The 22,694-nt window shown below is 40.8% G+C and overlaps 2 protein-coding genes across 3 annotated transcripts in view; one reads left to right on the top strand and one right to left on the bottom strand.

Moving 5' to 3' along the window:
• Positions 1–10,575, bottom strand: part of pik3c2a (phosphatidylinositol-4-phosphate 3-kinase, catalytic subunit type 2 alpha) — a 42,684-nt gene extending 32,109 nt beyond the window's left edge. Inside the window, exons 1-2 of the mRNA XM_061075897.1 lie at positions 10,502–10,575; positions 3,355–4,597 (exon numbers count right to left, since the gene is read on the bottom strand). Of these exons, the coding sequence (XP_060931880.1) occupies positions 3,355–4,515 (1,161 nt within the window). The 5' untranslated portion in view covers positions 4,516–4,597; positions 10,502–10,575. The remainder of the gene's footprint in view (positions 1–3,354; positions 4,598–10,501) is intronic.
• A 3,526-nt stretch (positions 10,576–14,101) lies between these two features.
• On the top strand, positions 14,102–22,566 carry LOC133008703 (nucleobindin-2-like). 2 transcript variants are annotated; one of them, XM_061075970.1, is made up of 14 exons: positions 14,102–14,191; positions 14,847–14,984; positions 15,201–15,308; positions 15,413–15,545; positions 16,655–16,758; positions 18,105–18,290; positions 18,509–18,599; positions 18,778–18,836; positions 18,947–19,039; positions 19,506–19,595; positions 19,733–19,903; positions 20,152–20,206; positions 20,727–20,778; positions 21,150–21,218. In XM_061075970.1, exons 2-13 carry the CDS (start codon positions 14,847–14,849, stop codon positions 20,738–20,740), a joined length of 1,242 nt encoding a protein of 413 aa, XP_060931953.1. In that variant the 5' UTR covers positions 14,102–14,191; the 3' UTR covers positions 20,741–20,778; positions 21,150–21,218. The 2 variants fall into 2 exon arrangements, with proteins under 2 accessions (XP_060931953.1, XP_060931952.1); XM_061075969.1 differs by lacking the exon at positions 20,727–20,778 and having other exon boundaries at positions 21,150–22,566.
• Positions 22,567–22,694: the final 128 nt, after the last annotated feature.

Raw genomic sequence — 22,694 nt, forward strand, 5'->3', positions numbered from 1 at the left:
GTAGATAGAGATATTTGTTTGACTGCTGATTATCTTTAACCTCCAACTTAAAGGCCGAAGGAAGGGATCAGCAGCCAGTCACGGGCAGTCAGTGAGTCTAAGGTGGAAGAATATCGGGGGAAAAGAAAGGTGGACGGATGCAGTTAAGTGACAAAGCTGAGGACATGAACTGAGAGACTGTGAAGACAGAGAATGAAATGGTAAGTAATGGAAGAAAAAACATTAAACAGAAAGTGAGGAGACTAAAAGAGGAGAAAGAGAATGAGGCATATAGAAGAGGGGGTGTGACACATTCGATAGCCCTGTTCTGACTATGTTGTATTTGTTCCATTTTAAAGCCCTCTGCCCATATGACCACATTTTAAAGTGAACTCTTGCCAACCACAACAAGGCCTGGTCACTGCAGGCTGATGCACAGAGACACACGTAAAAAACAGTTGGGGCACATTGCAAGTGTGACAAGAGGGCAGATAAAATACTGTGCACCATTTTCTTTCATGTCTCTTAATGAGGAGATGTAATGTTTTGGAAGAAAAGAGATTTCTTATGTGGCTTAGAAAAACACTTCAGTCGACTTCCAACCACAGTGCGACTCAACCCATTGTTTCAGAGAGTGTTGCTGAGTAGCTGAAAGTTTCTTTAAGCATTCAGAGCAATGGTTGAGAGGTGAGTTGTGTCTGGATCTGTACCGGAACTGATCAGCCGACATACAGGCCATATTTACGGCAACAGTGTTATTAGCATAACAAAGTTATTAGTATCTGTTTGACCCCAATAAAAACAGATTTACTGATAGGAAGTTGCAGCCTCACTGCAATAGAGTCATTGCTTGAAAGTCGGTCATTATAATTGTTAAATGTCATGACATTATATCAACTCTTAAAGCAAAGTCCTGTCAGATTCCCATCATAATGTCCATGATTGCTTTTCCTCTTTGACAACTGTATCTTATTCGAAAAGGTTTTAATTAAAAAAAAAAAACTATCTCGGCCACAGATAGATAAAGCAATGTTTACATCACTAAAAAGGAGATAGATACACTACCAAGATTTATATAGCTCCAGCAAGTTTTAAGTTGTGCAATCTAAATGCAAACCACTCAGCAACTTCAGCATAAAAACATTGGTCATTCAAGGAAGGTGAGGTGAAAACTATGTTGAGGGCAGTATTTTAGTTTTTTTTTGGAAAGCACGGCCAATCCTCGCAAACTTTACAGTGACCCCCTCGGCTGAGTGGTTTCTGTATTCATGTTCCTACATCCTGCAGACATCGGCCGACTTTCTGCATCTAATCACCCTTCTATAAAGTATGGCTTGCAAGAGGAGTCCATAACTTAGAAAAGAAATACAGCATCTCTTTCTCCCAAGAGTAAGTGAGTGCTGGTGCAGCAACTTCTTAGCGCACTTTGTTTGCGCTCATTCTGATGTTGCTTGTTCCTGTTTATGACAACATGGGTGCTGACGGAACAAGCAGTGCAGGCAAGCGCACATATCAACCTCGCATAAAAAACAACTAGATACAATATTAAGATGAGAGTGTGGAGGCGCCGATGAGAAGAGCGCTGAGCTAAAACGGTTCAGGTTACACAGCCTGGTAGTCTAACCGGCAAACGCAGACTTGAACCAAAACATAACATGTAGGCAAGTGTAAACAAACACATGTTTATCCTTCCTAGGAAATAGAGACTGTGGAGGATACAGCTTGGAGTACAACTGAAGAAGTTGCCTTTGTCTATTCCAATCCCACACATCCACTTTAAAGACCAACTAGAACAGTACAGTGATGTTATGGTCCACTGTACCCTAATCTTTTTCAAACACCACGTTCAGAATCTGTCAAATTTCCTGTTTTTTTTACGCATCCATCAGGAATTCAGCAAAGAAGGTTCTTGTATGGGGCTGTAAGGTTAATTATCACCCTGTTGTGAGAAACATATCACAGAGACCACTTGTTTGTTTCTGACACAGAGAAACACTATGTGCAGGACGTGGGCATCTTGAGATCAGCAAAAAACAGACACAATGTCCAGCAGAATAGCATGTACACTATTTGTAAGAATCGTAATCTACCAGCATGTGTGCTGAGATATACATGTTTCTGGTACAGGAGTGACTAAACATTTTCTATTAATTTTAGAAAATAGATAGCTGATACAAATTGACAACCAGACTCTGCTTGCCTAAACATCCTAAAGGAGCGTTTCACTTCTGACAGAATATCTGGAAATGAATTTGAATTAAACACAGAAAAGCATTAATTTTCAAGCATTGTCTCTGCGCTTCAAGCCAGAGCTGCTAGCCTAATGACAGATGGTTGTTTGGTTTTAGGGGGAAAATGATTTAGATTTTTTGAACGAAACAATGCCCTCCCATGCCACTTGCCCACAGCATTGTCCCAAATGAATTCTATAAATATTCATCACAATAAATTAGATCACTCGTGTCTTGCTTGGCAAAATGAATCACAAAATGTGGCTACGAAAACAATTGTGGGGTGAATCAGTGGGCAGCTAGCCAGTGAAAAACTTTACAGGGAGCAGATGTAAAGGGGATGTTTTGCCTGTGCTGGTAAATGAATAAAGAGTATACATGCAGTTGTAAGCAGGACTTTGATGCGTTTTGTCTGAACAAGAAGACCAACCATCGTCTCCCCTGACTATCTCTAGGCCCGCTCACTCATGTTATATGAGCTGTGGTTGTATTTGATTATTCTGCCACACATAAGGCCATGCAGAGACGGATGCAAACTTGTTGATCAACTTTTCAGGGTGTCAGCTACAAAGCAGGTAGTAGGTTAAAACCATTCTGGTCTGGATTGTAAGATGCAGTTGAGGAAATGGAATGACTAACACAGCAAATGTCCATTGATGTTCTCACTCAAAAGTTCAGCTTTTCTGTTCATCAGAGCTGTGTGGTTGTTGGTGGATCGTATTTACGTAACAGTGGTCTGACACTATTGGCAAACAATGCCTTAATCGTTATAAGATAATGAATCAAATATTACTTCCAATCCTGTTCATGACATGGGCATTTAAGTATACAACATAAAATTATTCTAACTGAGCACTACCCACTGAGAATCAGTGAAATAGAGCAGTCAAAACAGCATTGAAATGTCTGAAAATTGCTCAAAAGGTCTGAGGTCTCAAGAGCATTTCCTGTTAATAACTCTCCCTGCTGTATCACACCAAGATCAGGAAAAGGCCCAATTTCTGCAGAAAAAACCTGAAATCTCAAAAGGAAAGAAAATATTTTTTTAACATTAACTTGTGTTCCTCATTCTGACTTGTGCTGCTGTAACAACTAAATTTCCCTGATGTGTGGATCAGTAAAGTTGTATCTTGTCTTGTCCTACCTGATTGTTTGGTTTGTGCTGGGAGGAGGTCCCTGGGATGTTGAGCGAGTGACTCCTAGTGACAGCAGCTCCTGTTGATGCCCTCCTGGGCTGTGAGCGTACTGTTAGTGGTGCTTTCACCTCCAGCGGGGAGCTGCTTTTACTACTGTTCCCTTCAGTCTCGAGCACTGCATCCCAAGGATCCCCTGCAGGTACCGGTACTGTCTGTGCAGTATCTCCTGACACCTGGATACCTTCCTCATTCTCAGCTTTATGCTTTGTCAGGGGGTCCAGATCTAACCAGTCAAAGCGAGTGACGCTAGACGATTCCATCCCTGCTGGCTGCTGGGCTGGTGGGTTGGGTGCCAGCGAAGCTGTGCCCACTTGAGAGGAATCTAGGTCAGTGCTGGCCGATCTGCCATTCTTCAAGTATTCTGAGGTGCTGGCAATCTTGTCAAACAGTTTGGCCATCTCTGGGTCCACAGCTGGTTGTGGGAAGATCATGGCATTAGCAGGCTGGATGGGAGTGAAGGCCATGAAGGATGGCTGCTGTGCTGGCAGAGCCATGAAGGGTGATATGGTTGGAGTGAAACCATTTTGAAAAGTGCCTGGTTTGGGGAATGGAGCAGAGGGAAACAATGGGCTGGGCTGATGCGTGGGAGTAGACACACTAGAGCTTGATGGAGTGGATAGGACAGGTGTCCACTGACTGCCCTGGAAAGGTGAGGAGGTACAGGAATGGCCTCCAGGGTAAGAGGCACTGAGATTAAACCCCAGCAGTGACGAGGGTTGGGAGACTTTGCTGTTTGCCCCAAAGTTTTCATCCAGTAAGAGCTTTTCAAGTTCCTCATTGGTTAGCTTGTCCACATCAATATCCCTGAACTTGACCTGCTCTGCCTGCTTCTTGGACTCTGGGAAAACAATGAGGTCCTTTTCCGGTACCCTAACACAGGGTGAAGGATGAGGAGCAGTAGTGGTATATTTAGATGGTTTTGGTTTTGCGGAAGATGTGGACGTTGCATACATAGATGAGGGTGCTGAAGTTGAAAGAGTGGGCCTCTTCTCCTTTTGCAATTTTGCCATAGCTTCTTCTTCCATTCGGAGGGCTTCCTCTTTACCCACAACCCCCTTTGGTTGGGGGACATCCAGCTTGAACCCATTACCACTTGATATCTGGGCCATTCTGTCAACTGGAAGGTGCCATGAGTATGATGGCTTTTAAGTCAGCGTGGCCCAAAAGGCTGTGGAGCAGAGCTTTAAACACCTAAAAAAAAGGGGAAAGCATTTGGTTTAGTTACAAATACAAGAGGTGGTCAAAAGATTCAAAGAAAGGTGTACATCATTTTGAATGTTCATGTCATCTAACAGCAACTGAAGGATGTTTTTTGGACAACCACTCATTCGATCAAACATAGAGGGTGAAATGACTTAAAATCAATATCACGATTGTTTCCAACTTATTCCTCGATTAGGATCAATAAACCAATTTTAAAATAAATATTATGACAATTGCTCGTAATTCTTTTGTTTGGGAATGTCGCAATATTTAGATAAATATAGAGCTGGAAAAAACTTTGTTAGCAAATATATCTTTTAAATAGGATCCAAAACACTTGGCTCAATGGTTTCTTGTGTAACTAAATCAGGACGTCAAGAGCTGTGGCGGTGTGGGCCAAAAGTTTTTTGATTTGATACAAATGACTCCTGATTCTGTATGTGCAAAGCATTTTAGGATCACCATATCACTTATGAGTTTGTGCTAAGAGTTTAACTTGATGTAAATATAATCTGTATCATTTATTGTTTATAGTACAAGAACCGTGTCTGATGTCTATGTATAATATTGCTGTCAGTATGAATTTAACCATATTTCCATGCTGTTCTGAAAACCAATGGTTATTATAAAACAAAGCGACATTTTTCAAGGCCTAACTGTATGAAAACCCCATAAGCCAGTTTACATGAATCTGGAAACCACAGGGACAAATAATTAATTGACTGCATGCATATATAGTGCTATATGTGCCTTCCCCACATATGTAACTTCATATTACAAATGAATGAATGGGTTTGAGTGCTCCAGTCCACTGCAGAATGTGGGAAAGGTATGACATGCTCTTAATCCTGAGCCACAGCCATCCAAGGCTCAGCTTCATTTGTTAATTGGCAGTTCTTTATCTCAGGCTTCCCTGGGCCCACGTTTCGATTGCTTATTGACTGGCAGCCATTTGTCCCACAGGCATGGCCAATAATTGCTTGTGCTCGTTTTAGAGTCAAGGGCATCAGCTAGGTCATTCAACTAGAATGGGGTATATAACCAGCCGTTCATGGCGTTTAAATTGATTCGCTCACTCGCACCAAGCTCTCTTCCGTTAGGGCCCTACTGCGTCTTTTCCCTTGACATTGCACAAAACCACCACACTAAAATAGACCGAATCAAACAATTGCTCAAGGTGTTATTTAACCAGGAGACATATGACTCACCTCACTTATTGGCTTGCAGTTAACTTAAAAATGTGTCAGCGCCTTTATTTACTTCATCAATTAATCTGCCAATTCAGTTTAGATATAAAAATACAGTGTAAGATATACCCTTTATAAATCCCACAGTGAAGTCATCAATCTTAGCTTGTTTGTGATCATCAGGAAGGAGCCTAAAGTATCCCATTTCTAAAACATGAGAAACATTGGTGCAAAGATTGTTTTGTGGTCCTAAAATGACACGGCGCCTTCTCAAAGCAACCATTCATCGAATGATCACAGCCCCAAGAGTTGAGCGAGTTCCTTCTCTCTCCAGGCGTCACCGGCCTCTCCTGAGCTTCCCCTCCCATTGTGGTGAAGGCTGGCTCTGCTGGGGCTCAGGCTATCCTCGCACTATTGTGCAGCTGAGGAATTTGGCATGCTAAGCAGCCCAATGGGTCTCTCTCTCTCTTCTTCTGGCTTTCACTCACTCTGTTAGCATTATGTTAGCATCGCGGCCCAAGATTGTCTCATCAGCTGTGCTAACACCAGCAGGCAGCGACAATGTGGCTGCATTCATTGAGCCTGTGACAAGGAGAGCTCAGTTCCAAAACTCTACCAGGAAAACAGCTTGGGGTAACTGAAAGCATAAAAAGAAGGAGAGAAGAAAGCTCGGCTCTTGGAAACTCATGTCAGTGATGGCTTCAATCTCTGCAGAAATGTCACATGGTCTGACCAAAGAAGTTCCACTGTATATTATTTATTTTGTACATAGTAAGAATGTATGCAACAATGTCAGTGTAAAGCCGTCAAAATCAAATGATCAAAGCCCCTTAACTGCGTGGTTCAAGATAACACATTAAGCACACACTGAGTGGCCGATGCGTCCTGATTTTGGGCATAAACTCAGGGTCAGTCTGAGAAACAAAGCAGTGAAATTAAACTTCATGAACATCAGTCAAGTTTTTCTTAACTACCTCGGGTCAACCTGTTCTATTTTAACTATACGTTCAACAGGACCCAAGCTTTGTTAGATAACCAAAACTGTTTCTATAACCACCCTGATTCAAGATAGCCATATTGTTGCGGTCTATATATGGCAGCAGGAGACAACAGATACAACAGATGCAACCCCCACATGAAGGAAAGGGAACTGCAGCCAAGACAAACATTGCAAAATCTGTCCCACTAAACCCTGGCAAGGTCCTGCAAGACACTTGAGCATGACATCCGTACTCTACTGAGAAGACGACAGCTACTCTAACCATAAGCCTCCTGTGAAAATGCTTGCTTGAGTTTAAAGATTTAGGTATGTAGAGGTGATTATATCAAATGAGAGTCTGGAGTTTTCGCACATCATTTGCTTGATGGTTTGGCAAAACAACCATCATGATTTCTAAGTAGGTTGCACAATATAGATTTTTTCGGATGATACCGATAATTACATGCTTCGCATGGCTGATACCGATAATAATTTCATGTTTCGTAAAAAGAAGTTCATAGCCTGTTGTTTATGCACACCTGAGGGTAAAGTTGCAGCATATAATTAATATTCCATTGTGAACAGAACAAAAACAGTTCTGAGTGTTTGTGGCAGCGGCAGCCCGTAGAGGCACTTCCGATGTCAACAGAAACTGCCACTTACATGTAAAGGCAAATGCCTTTGCTGCCAAACAGTTTGAAGGCAACTGCCTTTGTTGCCTCACTGTCTAGAGCAACTAAAGCTGATGGTGATTTAATCAATGAGATAATAATGGTTTATGGAAGTTTATTATATAGTTTTTTTAGCTCTCGGTGGGGTTGGACTCAAAATGAATCAAGAAAAGCTATATATCCGATATCAATCCATATGCATGATCTTGGTGTCTATGGATAGGTAAATACTCAAAGACTGTATTCACAGTATCAGCTACAGTGTGACAGATAATGTGTACGAGAAAACTGTGATAAACCAATGTAAATGATTATTCTTGCCTTAAATTCTACATAAGATGGTGAATGACTGTCTACAACTGTACCAAAGTAGATGCAAATATGACAAAGGAACAAAGTTTTTAGTAACAGTTATATTTATTCTCTCTAGGCTAAATTAATGTATTCAGTGTTTTTGTGTTACAATAAAGCAAAGAGAGACTCACAAACTTTTACCTTACAATGCATATAAACCATTTAGTTTTATTTACTATCATAAGTTGACATTTGCCGAAATGTTTTCCTAATGACGGGATCTCACAGCATTCTCCAAGAACTCTTAGTTGAATACACTAACATCCATAAGAACATTTAAAATAGACATATTGTTACTCCTTCAACTTCAATAAATGTTAAATGAGTTACAAACTTCTATGTTGTAAAAGCATCACTACATATGCTAGACAAATGATAAACGAAGCTGTACACAACGAACAGCTACTCACCTACTACTTTGCCCAAGTTAGTTCTCATGTACTCAGTATTTATATGAATTCAGTTAACTGACAATGACTCCATGGACAGCAATATTGATACAGGCTGGCTTATCCTGATAAAACAATGTTTGCACATTTATACAAATTGTAACAGAAGAGTGTGAAAAACGTCATCATGAGCGTGACCTGGCGCACTGTGTTTATCGGACGTTTTATCGACTATAATTTCTGATTCCGATAAATAAATAATATAAATTTCCCATTATCGAGCCTATAACATGACCTATCCTGCATCCCTATTTCTTACCACATATTTGATGGCTTTAATTCACCATTAAAGCAACTCAAGTTTTTAAAATCCCTTTCATCTTGTAACAACACTCTGATATTGTGTTTGTTTTTATCAATTTGTTCCTGTTTTTTATTCAAGGTAAAGTTACAGAGCAATATAGAGTACTGAGCAAAGGCTATTCAAGTATTAAGATTCTTATCCATCAAATATTGAAAACCATAGACATTTTAGGATAATTTATACGAACCCTGGTAACTTTTTGAAAGTTTGGAATAAAATTAAGAGCAAAGATAAATTTTGGCTGCACTTCAATAGTTCACAAAAACTCTCTTGATCTCCTGACTAAGTTTGGCTTCAAACAGGTGTGCAAAAGTTCAGATATCGGCAATACACTGCTGATCAAAGTACAGGCCAACATCTTTAAAACAAAGATAAGTAACTAAAATAAGTAACCGGATCAAGTTAACAGTTTTGTTAAGTATGCTCTGCAGCTGTAGGGAAACGAGACAGTAAAACTTGTGGCCATACTCGGCTGCACTTGTGCAGGACTTTGCCCATAAAAATAAGGGGAAAAAGCCCTTTGTTTCCTGTTAGTACAGTATTCCATATTAGATCATGTAGCTTTGAAACAGTAGTTAGAACCTCTGACTGAATCATGTACCTGCTTCGATAAAATGCAACCAAAACAACAATAACACCTAGGGGCGGAGCCAGGGATGGATCCAGGGAAGCACTGGCCCCAGCAAAAATCTGATTGGCTCCACAAGTGGCCCTGTCCATCGTTTTTTCAATAGTCTAGTCACTTAATAATACAACCCTAACCCTAAGCAATGTGAAAATTTATTAAGACATCTTCAACATCAAAGTTTTTTTGAAGTTCAAAATGTTAATTAACAACGAATCATTTTCAAAATATATTTAATGAAGTGTGGCTTTGCTCAAAGTCATACGCTAACAGCAAACAAGGAATGACTTATTTCATGAATTGTGCATGCATTTTGGACATATAATTGTCCCCTCTGTGCAAATCGTGGCCCATTAATGGCCCCTGATGTAGGAAAATTCTAGATCCACCACTGAAAAAAACAAGAGTTTCGCAATTCTTTAACTGCAAGACCTGGAATTGAACAAAAAGGTGCACATTTGGTGATTCGGTGCCTCTCTATGTCGCACAGTTCATCTACAGAGAACTCCGATCACTTATTCAGACTATATAAAGTTCATTCTTGCACTTTAAATGAGATAAAAAGCTCATTTCCACGTGTGATGTTATGGAAAACCCAGTGTGTTCACGTGCTCGCAGGGGCTGATAGCACCGGGGTGCTGTGCTCGTATCAAGTATTCAACACACGGATATGTGATAGTCTGTCTCGATAACACAAACTGAAAGTAACCAGGACAGCGCAATGAGACCGAGCAGATGTGTTCGCTCTAAACACACACAACATCTGGCTTTACATCTGTCCAGGTGCCAACCTGTCGGCTGATGCTCACCTGACACCGAGTGATGCGTCGCGTATCGTTCCGCGGTAAATCGCTTTCCCTCGCCACTCTTCAACTGAGAGCTAGCTGCTCGTTCGTGAGAGTTAACAACATTTCAACACGTCACATCAAAGTTACGAGGCCAAAACAACCCGGCGAACCGCATCGAATGTCACTTCTGGACACTTTTGGAAGCAACTTTAACTTTGTTGGATGCTAAGTTTAGCGGCTAAAGCTCGCGAAACTGCACACAAAGTGGAGGAGCACGTCTCTCACGGGAACACACAGCGGCGGGCTGGGGTTAGCTACACGGGAACAAGTCTGATCCGGGCTCCGGACTCTGAGAGAGACAGTGATTCAATCATTTCAAAGGAACCAGGGACTGGGCTCCGCTCACAACAAGGAAGAGGTGCGGGCTCGGGGCGTCGGGACCGGGCTGAGCACGACGCAGCGGCCGCTTCCACACCACCACGGGGGGGGGAGGACCACACTCATGTCCACTTGCACCGGAGGTTCGACTTCTTACCTTTCAGCGGTGTGGCGTCTGGAGCCATTTTTCCTGCAGCTGCATATTTTTTTTCCATCCACTTGCACCGAGACGACGTCAGTTCCTGTTGAGGTGGTCCGGACGGAGGTTGGGTTGGCTCGCGCTTCTGCCACAGTGAGGCGCTCCATCGCGGGTTACGCCGGGGGAGCAGCGCCATCGTGCGGCCAGCAGCAGCAAGTGTACTAACCAGAGAATGAAAGCAAAACTCCTACAGGGACGTTCATGCTGAGTGCAACATCTTTCACTTAAGTACAAATACTCGGTCACAAGTATAAAAAAACACATTAAAAATGCTGCCTTTGCAAAAGTGCATAATATTTGTGTAAAGAATGTACTGAAAATGTCCGTGCAACACTGACCCACTGGACAGTTACCATGTGCATTCTGCTCCCTCATTCATACAACTACACATAGTACTTACTTAATACACATATATTCATGTTATTTAATTTCATATTCCTCACTCCTTCACCCTGTAAACCGTGCTTCATTTACATTTTGTTGTTATATGTTACGAGGTTATATGTTATTTGTTTTATGTTATATGTTATTTATGTTATTTTTTTATCTTGTAATGCCCGTCTACTTCGTAGATGTTGCCTGCCAGGTCACAAGAATTTCACTGCTCCGATGACGTTATTGGTGCATGTGACAATAAACTTTGATTTGATTTTGATTTGACCAAGTATGTTTACCTAGTTCCTGTACTCAAGTACATTTAGCATGTACCTACTGTACCTGTACAGTAGATTTATTTGCAGGTACTTTTCACTTTTACTGCACCACATATATATCAGCAGTTTCTGCATTTTCTATTTCACTCCATTTTTTACGATACATTGCTTTAAATGGAATTGGTCCACTGAGCCCATCACAGCGGGCAGGTAACATTAGACTCTGCCTCCTGCACTCACTGGCGAAGAAACACCTCAAATGGATTGAAGAGACTGAGACTCAGCCAAAATCACCATTAAAGTGTGTTCAGTAGCATCATCGCAGTCTTTAGCAATATGAGAGTTTGTACTCATTTTGTAATAAACCTTATATGCAGTGGGCACAGTTAATGATGTTGTTGACCTTACTTACTTTTAATCAAGTAGAAAAGTAAATGTAATGCTTTTACTTTTATTTGTGCCTTTGTCTAAATTAACTTTAACTTAAGTAATGTTGTTGTGCTACAAGTGAGACACCCAATGGTGGAAAGTAACCAATACTTTACCTAAATGCATTCTTGCAGTGCTTGCGCATTTACTTGAGTGTTTCTGCTGCTTTACTCTTCTATTCCACAACATTTAATTTTGTATTTACATTTAATTGATTGCTTTTATTATGTTCCAGATTCAGATTAATGATACATAACAATGTACAAACCAGTAAGAGTACAAAAGTATGTATTTTTTAATATTGTCACATACAGTATCAAATCTGGAGCCTGAACCAGTATGCCATTCTCACAATAGGCTTTCAAAATACACAACACTCAACAAGAATATAACATCTTGTTATTTTGTGAATAACAAGATGTTCAGTGAGGCAACAAAGGCAGTTGCCTTCAAACAGTGCAGCAACAAAGGCAGTTACCTTCAAACAGTGCAGCAACAAAGGCAGTTGTCTTTACATGTTATGTTTCTGTTGACACCGGAAGTGCCTCTACGGCAGGGGTGGGGTGGGCAATAAATTTTCCCAAGGGGCCACATGAGAAACATGGACAGTTGTGGAGGGCCGGACCAATAAGCTGACCTCAATTCTACTCATATTAATTTGATAAGCTTCTACAGGTAAGAGTAAATGTTACGGTTAGGCAATGAAAAAGTGAGGCAGGCAAAGTAATAACGCCAACATTATATCACACTTTAATCAACATTTACAAGAACAGTTGTGAACAAAATATGCACGTTTTTTGCAGTATTTCAAAGATCAGCTTTAAATTCACCTTATACAAAGTGCTATTACTAATTGCATATAGTTTAATCACCCCATTTGCTGGTTTTCAGTTTTTTTTTCTTGTTCAGTGAGAGAAATCTAGTCTGTTTTGGGCTTAAACAAGTGCACTGAAGTCAAGTTGAATATCTGAGGTGGATATGCGAAGGACAGCTGACAGTTGATCATCAGTGAGAGAGGATCTGTATCTGGATTTGTTAAACTTCATCACAGAAAATGTTTGTTCACAAGTAGATCCAAAGAGAACCAACATCTTCTGAGCTTGCCTCTTCATGTGCGGAAAGTTCTCCTCTTTGAGAGAAGAATAAAACTCCAGCAGTGATACTGACTTAAAGTGCTCTGCCAGTAGTGAATCAGATGTAGCTCAATTAGTTTGAGCTAAACATCACTGGGTGCATTATCCACACTGCATGTGAAGGGAGAAGAAATCATGTACATTTCACTTTCAACTGTTTCGAAGTCTTGACATTTTCTTGAGAACTCACCATGCAGTGCCCCTAACATGGCTGAGTACCTGCGGAGGGGATCAACCGATGGTGTGGCTTCTTTCAGTGTTGGCATGTGGTTCAGAATGTTACCCTCCAACTAGTTTGAAAGAAACAGCAACTTTCTCATGAAAGCCTTCACCACAGTTATGTGTGTTAAGGTATACACAATCACAGCAACGTTCATACAAATTTCATAAGAGGTCAACGTTTCTTTGATGCAGCTTCGGAACAGGGCCCGGCGTGCTTTATAGATGTCAAGTAAAATCTTCATATCAATTCTAAAACGGACAGGGAGCCAATGGAGAGAGGGAAGAATGGGAATGATGTGATGTCGTCTGTTAAAACCAGTATTCAAAGGGAAGTATCAGCTGCTTTTACATAACTAGATACATTAAAATGTGAAAACATAAAAACTGAATGCATCAGTGGGAATTACAAGGAACAGTCTGTATCTGTGAGGGGCCATTTTGTTTAAAAAGGTACATAAGTGCCACTTTCAGAACATAGTTTACGTTTTGAGTGCCACACACTGCATCCTCCAAAATGAAGAATCAGCACCTCTTCAAAACATTTACAGCAAAAAGTGAATTATAACCTGGAGGGAGGATTTTGTATATTGTATTATATGCCCTTATAGTCAAGTGTAATTTACAAACTGACAACTGAGTATATCTTGTATACATTGTGAATGGAAGCTCTGTTATGATGCAACCAATGAGACTGAACCCACCTTTTACTTTTTTTGGCTTTTTTGACTGTTTGTGTCCTTTTTTTAATAAGTGGGTAGAAAAACTGCTTCCTCCATTTTCTCAGGGAATAACATTAACTCTACTAACAGGCTTAATGATTTATTATTCGTAGCCAGGTGCTGTCGCGTAACACATCAGTGTTGCTCTCAGGCGCTAACTCCGCCCTCGCGGGAGGGACCCTGAACGCCACGTACGGTTTGGCTCAACGCACCTTAACATGGGGACCAGCAGATTACGCTCTGACACGCTGGGACTAACGGGCCCAGCAGCCAATCAGCTCTCAACGCGACTGTCGTAGTGAGCACGTGCACCGTCTTCTGCCCAATGGGAGGCTGCGGAGGCGGGCCGTTGCCATGGTGAACATCACCCCCCCTGTAGGTTGTGGCCACGGCAGACTTGTATTAGTGGTGGACATGGATGTATTATAAGAGCTGCTACATGACAGCTGTAAACAAACTACACCCGGTGGAGATTCAGCTCACCAGCTCAAAGTACGTGTCGCTTTCCTTCTCACTTCACATGGACTCTGTTTGTTATTGACATTTACCAGGAAATGAAAAGGCTTATTTTGTAGCTTTTTGTCCCTGTGTGGGATTAGGAATTAGAAACCTTAAACAACTTGTTATTTACATGGCACCACCAGCCTGTGTGTGTGCTTGTGAGTTACAGGTCTTAGACAGAGGGGTTGTTTGAAAGTAATCTTGCTGTTTGGTCATCCACCTAACACTTGTGCTGCACAGAGAGACAGCATCAAATAAAATCAGATGTATTAATCCCAAAAGAAATTCTTGTGCCAGCTTGCTCCAAGATCACAGAACAGTGAAATAACAGAATAGAATAAAAAATACATGTCACAGTAAAAATAGAAAGTCGATTATAAGTGGTATTCAAAATATATGAATAAATAGATGCTTTTCAGATAAAGCCAAAACTGCATAAGCTCATCTCACATGGTGCCTGAGTCAAGTTGTGGCTTGTGCACCTTTCGCAATACTTGAGAAATGAAGGGTGTTGTTGGCTATTGTAAAGACAAACGTATGGGTCAGACACTGGACACACAAGCCTTATTTCCATATACCTTGTTAGTCAATTTTTGTATAACTCCCGTTTCATTTTTCTGTTTTTTTATTAAATGTATGTAACCAGATGGTGAGCAGCAAAGCATTTGCCCGCTGTGGGCTGGTTCTGCTGAGTCTGTGGCTGTGTATCCAGTCAGTGCCTATCAGTGTGGACAAGTCCAAAGAGAAGCGTGATGCGGAGGAACTGGAGCCGCCACAGAGTGCTGTGAGTCATTATTTCAGTGTCACACACAGGGACATCTCTCTTAAATTATAGCAAACAACGGCAATATCAGGAATGAGTTGGCCCCCCAAAAAATGTACAATGTCAATATTCGATAATGTATATCAATAATTCCCACGTCAAGTTAGGTATTAACAAGTTAAATGTACATTTTAGTCCTCTGACAACCAACACTTTGTGGTTTGGTTTATGCCTCAGGAGACCGGGCTGCACTATGACCGCTACCTCAAAGAAGTCATTGAGTACCTGGAGAAAGACCCCCACTTTAAAGAAAAGCTTAAAAATGCCAACATGGATGACATCAAGGTAAACATCTGCTCACTCGCTAAAAACATCCCGTTGTTTATTTGCAAGCCTGTGGCAAGAGCATGTTTGTATTGAGCTGTGGCGTGTTGATTTTGCGCCCACAGTCAGGCAAACTTTCCAGAGAGTTGTACTTTGTCCACCACAATTTTCGGACCAAGCTGGACGAGCTGAAGAGGGAGGAGATGAACAGGCTGCGGATGCTTATCAAAGCCAAACATGACGTCCAGGGGGAGAATGGTGAGTGATCCTCCGTGTACTGCGGACATCAAGTCAAGTAAAAGTTTGTTTATAGAGCAAGATTAAAAAACCCACCGAACACTGAACAAGCTAAAATAAAAATAAATTGATATTAAAATGTATATCAAAACAGAGTTCCAGAGACTAGACACAGCCACTGCAAAGGTTTCTGTTTTTTAAGCCTATAGATCTCTCAAGTATCAGGTTGGCTGACCTCAGTGTTCAGGATGGAGTGTGAAGATGAAACACTTGTACTAAATAAAGTTGATCCAGCCTATATAAAATCTTTTAAAAAAAAATACAATACAATACAATTTTATATCCAACCCTGAATTTAAAGGGTAGCCAATGAAGAGAGGCCAATGCTGGTATAATGTGACAGTAGCAAACTTGTGCTTCTTGACACTTTACCAGATGTTTTCTAACACAGAGTGTGCGGCTGGTTCACTGTCAGTTGTAGGATCAGGCTCTTGACACACAAGAACATGATGCAATACTCCAACTACCACAACTCACAGTGACTTGTAAACGGCTGAATGACACGTTAAATAAAATAAGACGAAGGACACACAAATATTGATAAAAGCGTAGTTAAAGAACAAAAGAAAAAAACATAATGGTCAGAGACATCACAACAAGACAAGGGCAACTTGGACATGATGTGTGGAAACATTTTAGAGATGGTGTTGTATCAATTCGATCATGCTGAAAAATACATTTGCAACTACTTACTTAGACGGAGCTCTTTCCCAGAGTGTATTTGAAATGAAGCTTGAGTAAACAAAGCCGGTAGCACCAGTGTGCCAGTGCACAGAAGAACTGCTGAAGCATGTAATGTCTTAGGACAACACATGAGAATGAGTGAGTCAGTTTTTTTGAATGACACAACTGTTTTATATTATGTTATATTATGTTATATTATATTATATTAATCACCTGTAAACTAGCAGTTCTGCACAAAAATACTTTGCCTCTGTAACACAGAAATGTCTCAATTTGGGATAAAAAAAATGTCCATCCACCTACCTCCCTATCCACCTACATTGACTTTAAAGGTCAATAAATGAATGATGATAATAATGATTAATTCATTATTCTCTCCCTTGCAGGTCGTACACTGAACCACCAGGCCCTGCTCAAGCAGTTTGAGCACCTCAACCACATGAACCCAGACACATTTGAGGTTGACGACCTGGACCGTCTCATCAAATCGGTACGATTAGAGAGGGAACAACTCCTGAACGCTGTTCGCTACATTTGTCAGCCTCCCACACATACACATGACAGACACACACATCATTAGCATACATACTAGTTGGGTATCTCATCCGTACATTTCTACACTTTGTTGGGAGTCAGTAGTTTTTCCTACTTTTCGTGTTTGTTGCAACCACATGTTGTGGGTACTGTAGAGCTGTTTCTAATATGAAACTGCATCACAGGTCTTACGTATAATTACAGTAATCTCAGTGAAGAGCACCTTTTTCTTTGCTAACATTAGAATAAATGAGCCTATAGAGAATTCCAGGTTTCAAACATGACGTGATTCTTGGGAGTGTTCACACGTAAGCTTGTTAGGTAATCTTAGCTTTATGTCCTTTGTTGGAAAGGAACTAGCTCACCAGAGGTATATTCACTGGTTTTAAGAGACTGGGTTGAGAAACACAAAGCGGAAGTCAGCTCACTGGGTTTGCATGACTCTTTGCTTTACACAGAAGTGCACTCAAGTGCATGTGTATTCTTACTTTAATCTGCATGGGTTTAATTTCGTGTAGTGTCGTTATGCCTTGGGGACTGCTTGGTAAAATGCAAACAGTATTGATGGTTTGCTTAGTTGATAAAGCCTTTCACATGACACTGTAATGTATTTCATGGGATTACCTGCAGGGTGTGTGTTTAAATCCCGTGAAGAATTAGTTAGGTGTAGACTGAACTTTGGCATTTTGGTACATTTTAGGGCAATGACTTGTGTATTTGAACTATTAAAGACAGGTGGCTGTGGCTCAGGAGGAGGAGCAGGCCAGTCACAAACCAGACAGTTTGCTCAATCAAGAATCTCCTTTATTCTGGCTGCTGAAGTCACTAAACCCCAAATTGCCCCGGATGGCTACAGAAAGTGCTGCACATATATGTATTGAATCAATGTGTTTGCGAATGGGTCAATATAGTCAGGAATCAGGATGCATTTGTAATTTGCCATACTTCAGTCCTACAACACCAAGCAGCTGGTTTTAGATTCCATGTCAACAGCCCAATCCACCACTGTGCCAAAAAATTATTTGTTTGAATATTAGATAAACTCTGTGGTCCTTTATCTTATTAGTACCTGATCAGCAGCCATTATACACATTCTGCATTAGGTTAACATTAAGAGCAGGTTGTAGGTTGTTCCAGCATTTTGCCTGGAGCCCTGGCTGAGCTATGAAATAAAAAAATCATTCTGCCAAGCAGTGGGCTTCATCATCCATAGAGATGCTCTCATCGCGCCTCCTGTGTTCTCTCAGAATGAATAAAGTTCCATCAAGGTATGAATTCTCCCTTCTTTTTTTTCATTTGAAGGCGACCAACGACCTGGAGAACTTTGACAAGGACCGTCACGATGACTTCAAGAGATATGAGATGATGAAGGAGCATGACAAGAGGGAACATCTGAAGAACTTGAGTGAGGTTGAGCGCAAGAAGGAAGAGCAGCATTATGAGGAGATGAAGAAGAAACATGCTGACCATCCCAAAGTGAATCATCCAGTAAGTCTCCTGCTGGAGTTAAACTCATTAGAAAATGCACCAGAGGCTGAAACTCCTTTACTTAAGCAGCAGAAGCCTCAGCTATTACTTTCATGACCTTTGGTTTTAATCTGAGTTATTAGATGGAAGAATTATGTGGACAACTGAACAGCAGTATTCAGACAACCTGTGTGTGTGTGTGTGTGTGTGTGTGTGTGTGTGTGTGTGTGTGTGTGCAGGGCAGTGAAGACCAGCTGAAGGAGGTGTGGCAGGAGGGCGACGGTTTGGACCCACAGGACTTTGAACCCAAGACGTTTTTCAAACTCCATGGTAACCACAGATGCCATATTTGCCAAGAACATCTGTTCAGATATAGTCTTTTGACACATATCAGTTCCACTAAGCCATAAGATTAATAACATTAATATAATACGACAAACTCGTTAATGAAACTAGGTATGAATGAAATTACCTGTTTATTCCAGTCATTTGTTTGTTTGTGTTGCAGACAGTAATGGAGATGGTTTCTTAGATGAGACTGAGCTTGAAGCCCTCTTCACTAAAGAGGTATTTACAATATGCTTGTGTATTTATGTCTAACTGCCCTGGTTCTGCATCATTGAGGATAAGGTCATATTTAAACGAAGATTACATTTCTCTGTGTTTTTGTCTTCAAGCTTGAAAAGGTGTACAACTCTGAAAATGAAGAAGACGATATGGTTCAGATGGAGGAGGAGAGACTTCGCATGAGAGAGCACGTTATGAACGAAGTGAGCTGCCACAGTAACAGAGCAGATGTGTGGGGTCATGTTCAGTCGTGCTGCATGGTGATAAGCACCTCACACAGATTCCATTTCCAGCTTAGCCTGGGTCTTTCTGTGTGGAGTTAGCATGTTCTCAACATGTCGGCGTAGCTTGTTACCCTGCACTCCGGTTTCCTCCCACAGTCCAGAGACATGCGGGTTGGGGTTAGGTTGATTGGAGACTCTAAATTAAGTGGGAGTTGGAGTGTGAATGGTTGTTTGTCTGGTTGGGTGTACCGCGCCTCTCGACCAATGTCAGGTGGGATTGGCTCCAGCCCTCAAAGGATTAGTGGTATACATAATGGATGGATGGATGAACCAGGCCTGTTCATGCACACAATTGATATTGCTCCAGTGCCGTCAATTCGACCTTTTTCATTGGAATTTTTCAATATCATGTGTTGGCACTGACGATACCTGTGTTGATGTTCAGGTGGACACCGATAAAGACAGACTTGTGTCAATGAGCGAGTTCATGGCGGCCACTCAGAAGGAGGAGTTCCACGAGAAAGACGAGTGGGAGGTAAGAACTCTCTTTTCTTCTTCTGTTTATACAGGACAGTTAGAAAGATGATTTTTGTATGAATTTCATTTTGTTCTTTCATTCTATTCATTACATCTGATCATTCCCTTCCATCAACCCTGCCCCTGTCTGCACAGACTTTAGATAATAACCCCTCATACACAGAGGAGGAGCTGAGGGAGTATGAGCAGCAGCTGACCAACGAGAAGAATGACATCAACAAGAAGTCGGCCGAGCTGCAGACACAGAGGGAGGAGCTCGAAAGGAAACAGGAAGAGCTTAATGCTCAGAAGTTGGGGCTACAGCAGGTAGACTAAAAAAAAAATCTAAATATTATATAGATGAAACACAATCAGGATTTTAGTATTCTGCACTCAATAACGATAGTGTAACACATTCTAATTCATGATATACATGGTTTGTTTGCATATGACATATTCACTTCCTCGTAACAGTAATGATGATATTTGCATACAGTAGCATATATACATATAGCGTGGGGGTTCCCACTTATTTTGTGATTCTCTCACATTTTCTCTCCTCTCTCTCTCCTCAGGCAGTAGAAGAAATGGATAGAATAAAAGCCCAGACCACAAACACTGAGGTCAAACGTAAGTATCACATTTCAGTGAGTCTAAAGGCTAAAGCCACTTCTCTAACTTAAAGATTGTGGCCTGTCATCTTCAGACTCATGGTCGCCTCCCCCAAGGAGGTTACGTCTGTCATATGTTAATTAGCATGACTACACAAAAACTACTGGACAGATGATCACAAAACTTGGTGAAAGGATGTGGTGTGGAGGTCAGGGAAGAACCCATGAAATACATTATGCAGATTTGGATCATGGGGCAGATCTAGGAATTTATTGTCACTTTCTTTAAAGGTCCAGTGTGTAAGATTTAGTGGAAAGGGATCTATTGATCGAAATTGAATATAAAATAATCCTAGTGATGCTTTCACGAGTCTGTTTCATCTAAATTATACATTGTTGTTTAATTAACCCTAGAATGAGCCCTTTATATTGAAATACCTAATTTTACATCAGGGAGGGTCGTCTCTACAGAGGCCCCTATGTTTATTATTATTGTAGTAGCCCAGACTGGACAAACCTAACACCCTTTGACTTTTTAGGAAAACTGATGTAACCACAGTTCATCTTTCACATTTGGAAGGGGAGGATGAGGTGAGGGGTGTTCAGCTGCCACATGCAACTTCGCCACTTTATGTCACTAAATTCTACACCCTCTACAAAGTTCTACAAATTCTGCACACTCTACGCAACTTTAACATTGCGAGATAAGGCATTTTTCAAAATTGTCATTGAATTTTCTGTGTATAATTCATGGATCTTGATGAAAAAATCTGGCATGTTTAGAGGACTGATATTAATGAGTGTGTGCAATTTGGTACAGATCCAAATAAAAATCTGGATGTAGTCAATTTAAATGAATTTTCCTAAGGGGAATGTTGGGCCGTGGTGCAGTTATGTGCTCTCCGCGTGCCATTCTTGTTATGTAAATGTGTTCAAGTTGGGCTGTTGTGACTCTCCTGCAGGGGAAGGTGACGCAGCACCAGTTATACCAGGAAACAATCAGCCCCTGCCCCCTGGTCACCAGCAGCAAGATGTACCAGTGCCAGGACACTCTTAGCAGCTCTCATCACTCTGCAAGCTGCAGGGATGCCACTGACCGTGTGTGTATGTGTCTGTGTGAGTTAACCCTTAAATCATTTAAATTTTCTATTTAGAATTTTCAAAACACCACTGGACAAAAACATGCCGTCACCTTAAGAGCATGTGAGAAAGTCTGATTTTAGGCCTTAAATTCTGTCAATTACGTCATTATTCCTCTTGTTGGTGGATTTGACTTGAAATGTGAAGCTTGTCCATTTTTTCTGTGTTCACAATCAACTCTTTTATTTTTGTCGTATTGATGTTTTGTCACAACTAGGACTCTGTTCTCCATGGGGAGTGTAAGGAAGGAGGCCCTGATAAGTGAATGTTTTGTTTAGTTTGCACTGTAGTTTTTTGTCACTGCTAATGTCTAAAGACAAAAACACACTTTTTTTCAGGTGAAGAGAGCTTAGTATTTCAGAAATAAGTTTATGTTTTATATATGTCACCACGGAGTTCATGTAGAACTACTGGCAATCGAATGACATGGTCCTGAAGAGTTTTCATTTTACATATGGAAACAGCAATTCAAGTTACATTTTTGTTAAGGAATTTAACTTAAAGCTTTTTACCTCAGTAATAGTTTTAACCATGTGAAATGTGTTCACAATCGTGTTTAACCAAATTTAATATGATCTTGACCTCCAAAATCTCTTTAAAATGTTATGAGATTTTAAGGAGAATGCAACAATTACACGCAGATCATCAAACATTGTTTTCTTTTGGATTTTTCTCACTATCAATGAAGCTCTTACATGTATAGAAAGCAGAAAAAACTACTTTACTTGTATTTTCTATATTTTCTCCCTTGGACCAAATGATTGAAGTACATATTTATTTTACAGATGAAGTTACATATGTTATATATTTAAATGACTGCAATTGTGCTGGTTTTAGAGTGAGTATGTGAGTTCCAAATTTGTTGTTTACAGTGTGCTTTTGTCAGTGCTTGTGAGTGCATGTGTTCGAATCTGTGTCATTTTTCAAAATGGAATAATTTACGTCTTCTCTACATCACTGTCAATGGAACTTGGCTTGCTTAGCTTGGGAGTTTAATCCAAGAGTCACATGGTCAAAAACAGATTTCAAAACAGTCACATTTTTAAGGGTAATGCAACAGATAAGAGATATAATCAGGACACAAAGACAGATCTTTTCAGGTGCTGGTATATTTCTGTCTTCCTTTATAAAAGCAGTCAAATCTATCTGCCTCCCAACATCTGTAGAGCCCAGTTTACCTCAAGTTTTATTTATTTATTTGAGGATTTGAATGTGGACAATAAAGTGAATGAGCCTGCAGTTTGGAGGGTTGTGTCTCTTTAATGCGCACGCGCACACGCACGCACGCACGCGCGCACGTACACGCACACGCACACGCACACACACACACACACACACACACACACACACACACACACACACACACA

The sequence above is a fragment of the Limanda limanda genome, chromosome 8 (genome assembly GCF_963576545.1).
Source record: "Limanda limanda chromosome 8, fLimLim1.1, whole genome shotgun sequence".
In the NCBI taxonomy this organism is placed as follows: domain Eukaryota; kingdom Metazoa; phylum Chordata; class Actinopteri; order Pleuronectiformes; family Pleuronectidae; genus Limanda; species Limanda limanda.